Here is a 9,231-nt window from a genome sequence, read left to right as displayed (position 1 = left end):
GGATGGCACCTCAGAACTGGAGGCAGAGAATGGCACCTCAGAACTGGTAGTCAAAACTGGCACCTCGAGACAACCAGTTGGAACTGGCATCACTGCACTGGCGGCAGAGACTGGCACCTCGAGACAGGCGGCAGAGACTGGCACCTCGAGACAGGCAGCAGAGACTGGCACTTCGAGACAGGCGGCAAAGACTCGTGCCTCTGGAGTAGCAGCAGAGACTCGAGCCTCTAGACAGGCGGCTGGAAATGGCGGGCTAGGCCTCATCCCAGGGAGCAGAACAGGCTGTAATGTGGGAATGGGAAGTGAAGTGCAAACATATCCAGAATGAGAAGGGGCATAAACAGAAGATGGTTCTGTAGGCTGTCGTGGTCTGCGGAGAGAACTGTCTTGTTAAAAGTGTATATTAATGGCGCAGTAGAGACATAATTTATTAGTTCTTCTGCACCGCAGCTCCTCTTCGGTCAGATGGGGGTGTGGACCATCTGTGAATCTGGAGTTTGTTACATCATAGTTCTTGGTAAACAGTAAATTTGTAGTAGCACTATTAAGAGATGATGTTTACATTCAGCAGCAGAGAAGGTTGGTTGAGGCAAATCAACAGTATTTGAATTGTGAGAAACAAAATCTGACAGTCTCCTTAGTGGGTTCATAAGTAAGGCAGAAAACTGAGCAAGCTGAGATCATAATAAAATTATATCTGCTTGTAGAGTCTGTACCTGAGGAAGTTCAGTGATTTGTAAGGCAGAGAGAAAGCGAATGAAAGCAATTGCAGGAAAATTTCCAGGAATAAAAATCTGAATCTGAATGTTCCACACGTCTCCAAAGCTGTTTTTTGGGCTGATCATACTGTCACACTCAATGTAGAAATCACAGCTAAGTTGCCTGGAATATGGTGAAATACACAATGTTTATTGCAGTATGGTACAAACCAGATAGTGTAGATATAGGACAAGGATAGCAGGTAGATGCAGAAAGGAAATACCAGGAACACAGCTGATGCAGTTGAACAGGTAGTAAGAAGAAATCCCAGGGAATAGGAGAACCAGGAGCACAGCAGGGTACAGCACATACAACAACAATGACCAGCAAGGTGTACTGGGAGTGGCAGGTTTAAATAGAGAAACAATCAGGTGCTGGGGATAATTAGTGCAGCAAGGCAACTCCTACTAGTAGGAAGGAACAGGCACAAATAGCAGTACCTCTGGTGGATAAGAGGTATTGCAGGTTAAACATTCAATGAATATAAATATAAAATCCAATAAATCCCAGAGGCAGGAGCTGCGAGATGAAGCATCATCCTGACACGATGATGCAGAGGAAGCGAGGCAGATCCTGACATCAGCATTTCTGGCAACGGGAATTCGTTGTTGGAATTGCAGCAGTTTTAGCCCTTACAATTTCTGTAGTCAGCTTAGACTCTAAACTTACCACCAGGAAATCGAATTGTGGCATTAAATTCTACAACATTGCCATTGCAACCTCCTTATCATTGACCTGTGCTCCCACAGATGCTAATTTCTGAACTGTTGACAACATTTTGTCTCTATATTCGTTCATATTCTCACATGCACTTAATTTTGTCCCATATAATGTACTCCTCAAATTAATTCTTGTCATTAGACCTTTGTCAGTTTTAGTTCAGAACTCGTTGCAACAGATGATATGTATATGTGTGTGTGTGTATATATATATATATATATATATATATATATATATATATATATATATATATATTTAGTCATCATCATTTATTTATATAGCGCCAGCAGAATCCATGGTGCTTTACATATATACAGTTGATCACAGTTGATACAGACTCCGACAGACAGTATGACTAACTAAATATTTGCAGATGGCAAGCTTATAGTGTGGGTAATGACAGAGAACAGGTTGCTCATATATATTTTTGTTCCTCTGGGCACTCTATATATTAGAGAACACAAAAAAGAATCAGTTCCAATTATATGACGTCTTAACAGTTCACTGTCACTGGAAGAACCTGCTAAGAGCCTAACTTCCTGTCTTTGCATGCTCAGTAGAGCGATAAGGACAGCTGGATACTTACCCACTTCTTGTCTTCAATAAATCACATGGGACACCACTACCAAGATTGGAGATGGAGTGGTGCGCTCCATATTAACAACCTATTCAAATATTGGGAGCTATGAGCACCCTTTGTATTGCAACATGTTTTTTGCCCAGGAGCATAATTCTCCTTTTATTTGCTTTGCTCCTAATGCTATATCAGTGGTGATCCAGGTTGGGAGGAAGGAAAGGCGATCATTCCCCCCCAGCAGGAGCGGGCTGCCTGTGGCTGCACATTATTTTACATGTTCCCATCAGCTGACAGAGCATCCTGCTCAGCCGCCCTTATTGTGTTTTAAATTCACCCCCCCCAAAAAAAAAAATGAGGTCTGCCCCTGCTCTCTTTGAAGCCCAATGAAGTGTCAGTAGGCAAGTCAAAAGTTGTTTGGCATTTTCACTTGTTTTTGGGTTATCAATGAAGATCACCCCATTGCCCTCAATATAGACCCACTGAATTCAGCACAAAGCTTGTGTAAACCCACATGATGCTAACGAAAAGCAAATAAAACGTGAGTGGAAATGCTGATATTGGTAATAACGTGTTCCACTGTCAGTCCCGTTTATACACATTGTAATAATGTTACAAACCCTTTAAAACATTTGTAAATTAAAGCAATTGGGTATGATGTCTGAGAGCTCTCACCAGCTATCCCTACAGTGACACAACATTTCTGCTACGTGTAAATTCCAATATGTAAATATTCTGCAGGCTCTAGGTGTCGCTGCTGAAGTTTTCCAGATCAGTCTACCCGACTCTATGATCTGATGACCTATAGCGCTCAACTCTATGGTTGCTGTATCCGCTGCAGTTCAGTGACGTGTTTCCGCCGCTGTTTGTGCTGAGATCAGCTCTGTAGGAAGATGGTTCTCCTGGAGAGTGAGCAGGTAAGAGATGTGCCGGTCCTGGGTAACCCAGTGAGCTCGGCCTACAGGAAGGCATCGTTGCCCGTGTTAGGAGTACCGTGATGCTAGGCTTAGTCATACAATGGTACGGGGAGATGCTGGTGGGCGAGGCAATGAATAAATGAATCCTGAGGTTACCATATAATTCGGGTGTCCGTGTAATGTCATGTGTAATGTCATGTGTAATGTCATGTGTAATGTCATGTAATAGATCAGTAGATGTCTTGTACATTTCTTGTTCCTGGAGCTGAACATAAATACGATACAGGGTGTTCCAACTATTGCAGGGAATAGTTATTATTCCTAAAGGGAACTTGCAGGTTTCCCGTATATTCAGATATCTGCATAACACAATGATTGTTACATATATGTTACAGTATTATTATGTGAAGTAACTGTTGCCCCTCCCCGTCTCCCCAACATCCATGGCTGCATGGAAGACTAATTTATCATTTTTGGTCTCCATATAGGCTCTAAACAAGGGGGTGTAGGCTGCTGTGTAGCTGCTGTTACAGTGCCCTGTGTAATTATGTGCCTCAGCAAGTGTTTGTCATTATGGCTAATAATACAAGGCACTCTGGGCCTGAGTCATTAAGGAGAACAAAGCATTAAAAAGGAGTAACTTTGCACCTTGGTCTACATATGGGCTCTAAATAAGGGGGTGTAGGCTGCTGTGTAGCTGCTACAGTGCCCTGTGTAATTATGTGCTTCAGCAAGTGTTGGTCATTATGGCTAATAATACAAGGCACTCTGGGCCTGAGTCATTAAAAAAGGAGTAACTTTGCACCTTGGCAAAATCATGTTGCATTAGAGGGGGAGGTAAATATAAAATGTGGGGACAGATTTATAGTTGGGGTAGGGCATGTCTTAGATTAGCTTTAAATTTCAGTGTAAAAATAAAGCTATCAAGTATGTATGCTCAATGAAAAAACAGCCAGTATTTAATTTATGTGCAAAATAATAAACTAATTAGCACCCCAAGCATTGTAACATATTTTGTCCTGAAGAACACTTACTCCTGTTTTTTGCCTTACTTTCCTTAATGACTCAGGCCCTCTGTGTGCTCACATCTATTATACTTGGAAACTCATTACTTAGGTGTATATTTTTTCTGTACACAGCAAGGATTTGCTCTATAAACCTGCAACAGCATAAGCGCAGAGCTCCTGCGACTAATATAAAAGGAATGTAATGTACCCATATGCCATGAACCTGCTCACTGGTGTATGCATCTGTACACATAGCTGTATTTAGTTTCACAACGGACCCTAAACTACATTACTCCATTCTATCTTCCTTAACACAGTCTCTAAACTCTGTAGTAGAATTATATCCATCATCCTGCACAAAATTTTAATCCTGTATGTTCTATTTGCAGTTCCTGACTGAGCTCACACGATTGTTTCAGAAATGCCGGACAACTGGAAGTGTCTTTATTACACTAAAGAAATGTATGTATAGAAGACTCACTCTGTTGTTTGTGAGGGATGTGGTCCCACTTGCATTTTTAATGTAGGTTTTGTATTGTTTGTAAAATGTATACTGTGATTACCCTTTCTGTATTGTTAACTCTGCATTACTACCTATTGGTAGCCAGTTTCTCAGGGTTCTGTGCTTTGTCTTACTGTCCTGGCTGATAATGAATGTTGCAGAGGAGTTACGTGAGCATTAGATCTAATGAGAAGCCATTTAAACTCCCAACACACTCCTGCTGCAGCCATTTTGAAGTGGCAGGCTTAAATGTTTTTCCAGGTGTTAATGCAGTTATACTAGTAAGTGAACATCTCATAGATAAAATTGTGATGGCATACACTTAATGCTGTAGATGTGTATATAAACTGATCAACAACAGCATTAAAACCACTGACAAGTGAAGTGAATAACATTGATTATCTCATTACAATGGCATCTGTCAAGAGGTGGGATATATTGGACAGCAAGTGAAAAGTCAGTTCTTGGAAGTGTTCGAAGCAGGAAATATGGGCAAGCATAAGGATCTGAGTGACTTTGACAAGGGCCAAATTGTGATGGCTAGATGACTGGGTCAGAACATCTGCTAAACGGCATGTCTTGTGGGATTTTCCCAGTATGCAGTGGTTAGTACCTACCAAGTGGTCCAAGGAAGGTGAACTGGGTCATGGGCGCTCAAGGCTCATTGATGCTTGTAGGGAGCGAAGGCTAGTCCGTCTGGTTCAATCCCATAGAAGAGCTACTGTAGCACAAGTTGCTGAAAATGTTAATGCATCGCAGCTTGCTGTGAAGCCACAGACTAGTCAGAGTGCCCATGCTGACCCCTGTCCACACCTGAAAGACCTACAATGGGTACATGAGAGCCAGTACTGGACCAATGGAGGAAGTTGGCTTGCTCTGATGAATCACTTTTTCTTCTGCATCATGTGGACAGCTTAGTTCATGTGCGTCCTTTACCAGGGGAATAGATGCCACCAGGATGCATTATAGAAAGAAGGCAAACTGGCAGAGGCAGTGTGATGCTCTGGACAATGTTTTGCTTGGAAACCTTGTGTCCTGGCATTCATGTGGATGTTTCTTTGACACATACCACCTACCTAAACACTTGCAGACCAAGTACACCCCTTCATGGCAACGTCCCTGATGACAGTGGCCTCTTTTAGAAGGGTAATATGCCCTGCCACACTGCAAAAATTGTTCAGGAATGGTTTGAGGAGCATTACATTTAGTTGGGAAGATGCGTGACTATTGCAAGGCAGCAGCGATATCGGCCACCAATAATAAAGCAGCCATTGGTGACTTTCATTTCTGTACAGTTACCAGTGATGTAGACATTTTATAACAGCCAGCTACAGGCAGCCATAAGTGGCCTTCACCTTTTATCTTAACAGGACTTCCTTCCTTTTTTTGCTCTAGAGAAGGCTGATACATGTTCACGTTGTTGCCGAGACACTTAGTCCATGTTTAGCAACAACTGCTGCTGCCAAGGAGGCAGTGGAGTTCACCAAAAGAGAACAGAGGTGGCATCAGCAGTGACAATTGAACTCGCGGGGTACAGCAGCTGAACTGGGATGGTATTCAGTAAATCTTCTAATCAGCCCTCTCCTTGGATACTCAACACTATCATGAAATTTCCCACTGCATTTATACTCCATGGCCTGCCACTACAGTTGCTGTGCCATCCTGTCTGTTGTTGCTGGGAACTGGTTGGCCTTACTTTGCCACCGTTCCAATTTGGTATCCCAAATGCGCCCTCTAACCGCAGTAGGAGTGGCTTACACGTGCTGCCACCACTGGACTCCTTACCGACATCTGGTTTCTTCTGGGTAACTGACACTGCTAGTGTACCCCTGACCTCTTCCTATGGATCAGGATTGCTGAGATGAATCCCCACTGGCCTATCACACTAGCCAGAGCTGCTGGCTAGCGGGCAGAGCGGTGGTACCGGGAAGCTGGGTCCAAACCGCAGAACAGCCGGGAACGGATTAGGGTTAGGTCTAATCTGTAGGTCACTGGCAGAAGTTTCCAAGCAGGTCTTTGAAGCAAGTGATGTTTACTTGCTCACCCTGATTGAAGGTACCAGTGAGCTGGTCAGATGAAACAAGAACAACAGCTTTCAATACAAAACAGTGCTTTTTATACAGTTTTGGACGCAGCCTCACAGGGTAAGCCAGCCCCCTGAGGTCTAAGCTATTTTTAGTATCTGGATGCAATGTGTTTACCCAAACATGGATTTACATGCAATGCAAAGCTATCAATATTTACAGTTATCTGTGATATCCTAAAACTTACTGTAATTTCCTGCATCTTGTTTGAGACACAGGAAATCTAACAGCAAGTCTAATTAAACCTTCCTGTGCCTTCAGGTGCTGGACCCTCATATCAAAAGGTCTAATTAAGATGAGATTAGCATGGGTCCTTTCTTCAGACAGTTGCAAAATACACATTCCCCAAAAAAAGTTACAAAACCCCAGACAAGTAATTTCCCTACCAAAATACACAAGACTTCCTTAACAAAGGCTTATTGCATCAGAGATATATATATATATATATATATATATATATATATATATATATATATATATACCTGAGAAATAATGCATTTCTTCTAGCAAAGTTAAAACCAAAAACAAATTTCTTCCCCTGGTCTCAGAAATAGGGAGATTTCCTTTACCAAAATACACACAATATCAAAAATAAGTGTGTTTGCAATTATATAAAAAGCACCCTGCGCAATTTCCTTTAAATAAACGTATACCATTAGTTATTTATAAGTGATCAAGTCACAGTTGCTTTTTAACATATTTGAATATATAAACTGAATCAAGCCATGCAGATAGATTACTGTGATTGGCATAGTATAACTTATAAGATAAGTTCATTAATATGTGAATATAGCGGTTCAATAAAACTGGAATGTTTGACTGTACGGTAAATTCATAAAGGCAGGTACATTGAATAGCAGGCCACTCCACTTTAAGATTTCAGTGGCTTACTATCACAATCACAAATATCTTCAGCTCTTACAATCACCCAAAACTGTGACATTCAAAAATGTATAAGGCAATGCATATGTAAGTTAAGTTGCCATTGGAAAAAAAAAAAAAAAAGAGAAGAATTAATGAGAATGGATTATATTAACAATTAGGGGGACCTCTCAGTAATGTCTACATTTAGTTTTTCTGATTTACTATTTTTAATGTGTTTATTAAATAGAATTTTGTATTTTAGATGGTAATGTTTAATTAAATCAAACCTTTATTTAAAGTCGCACAATATTTTACACTAGAGATAGGATTTAAATATTGTCCCTCTATTTTTGGGGATATTTTACCCTTTTAGAATTTGTGGGTCTACACATTTTGTAGAAGTTAATGCGATATATTTCATGTGCAGATATGAAGTAGGCAGGATTGTACAGCTCCTGGCTTCAAGGGTCACAAACACAGCTGACTTTACCTTGTTGACCTGTAATGAAATGGTGATTACTATGAAACATGAAAGGGACAAAGTTGTTCAGCCCTGGTATAATCCAGGATAATCTCACTTTTGCCCTCTAGGTCTTCATTTTGTTACTTTACCTTCCTTTTCCTCTGATGGCTATTGACGCCATCAGTATTGGTAGCTTGCTCTTGGTGCTACATAGCACATTAAGTATTTTTAATATGCATTTACAATAGTGATTCAAACTTGGCACATTTGTGTTACATGTTGTTCACAGATGATGGTCGAACAAAACCATCCCCCAGTAAAGGCCATTCAGAAGGCAACGAACCAGCTGAAAATAAATGTCTTTTGAGAGCTACTGATGGAAAGAAGAAAATAAGCACAGTGGTAAGTGGTCAAAGTAAATAGGACAGTGTTCTTCATACCCTGATTTGCAAACAAAAAAAATTCTGGTTTTGTTTTGTTTTTTAACCCCAATAGGTCAGTTCTAAAGAAGTTAACAAATTCCAAATGGTAAGTACTGTGTGAGATTGGAGCAAATTGGCTGACTGAGTACTTGTGAGGATCCATTACTAGAGTGTGCTGTTAGGTAGCTGAGAGTTGGATCTAGAATGAAAGGGTGAATTAATAACATGTCTGATTTTGTTTTGGTCATGTAAAATTATATGATTATTTAGTTTTATTTATTTTTTTCTTTAAGGCTTACTCCAACCTACTCCGGGCAAATATGGATGGTCTGAAGAAGAAGGATAAGAAAAGTAAAACAAAGAAAAGTAATGCCACCCAATGATGTATTTGGACACTGATTTATCTGAAATAGTTAAGAGCCGTGGGAGAGAGCAGAGCCTTTATTATCTGTATTCGGTTGCAGGCCAATAGATACAACTGGATGGCAAGAAATGACTACATACACTACTCTGCTGCCTGTTCTATTTCTATTTTATTTTTTGTTTTGTAATTGGAACACATTTTCTTTGTTGTACAGATTGCCCAGTAAGGGCGACTTTTGTTCTTTCATTAAAATTATACTAAATTTCAGTGCTGTCTCTGCAGCCTGCACACCAGTGTAGCTGGGTTACAATTTATTTTTATTTTTTTAATGAAAATTGCTGTAGATTACAGGACTGGATTATTTTGTTGCAATGTGTTTATTCTTATTGATAAATGAATATCGCCATGCCTAGGGTAATTGTCCCTGATTTCATCTTCTACTTATCTCAATAGTTAATTATCTCATAGTTTATCAACCTGCAGCGTTCCATGAAATCAGATGAGTTTTGGGGCTTTATGTATTTGACATTTTCAAACACTAAAGCTGTATGCTAA

At 40.4% G+C, this 9,231-nt stretch overlaps 1 protein-coding gene across 1 annotated transcript; it reads left to right on the top strand.

The window, feature by feature from the left end:
• The first annotated feature begins 2,863 nt into the window (after positions 1–2,863).
• On the top strand, positions 2,864–8,943 carry SRP14 (signal recognition particle 14). Its single transcript, XM_075193544.1, has 5 exons — positions 2,864–2,970; positions 4,367–4,439; positions 8,180–8,292; positions 8,386–8,418; positions 8,606–8,943. The coding sequence occupies exons 1-5, from the start codon at positions 2,947–2,949 to the stop codon at positions 8,693–8,695; spliced, it is 333 nt and encodes a 110-aa protein (XP_075049645.1). The 5' UTR covers positions 2,864–2,946; the 3' UTR covers positions 8,696–8,943.
• The last annotated feature ends 288 nt before the right edge of the window (positions 8,944–9,231 follow it).

This window comes from Mixophyes fleayi, chromosome 12 (genome assembly GCF_038048845.1).
Source record: "Mixophyes fleayi isolate aMixFle1 chromosome 12, aMixFle1.hap1, whole genome shotgun sequence".
Taxonomy (NCBI): Eukaryota; Metazoa; Chordata; class Amphibia; order Anura; family Limnodynastidae; genus Mixophyes; species Mixophyes fleayi.
The sequence above is the reverse complement of the archived record's forward strand: the minus strand, read 5'-3'. Positions and strand labels throughout refer to the sequence as shown.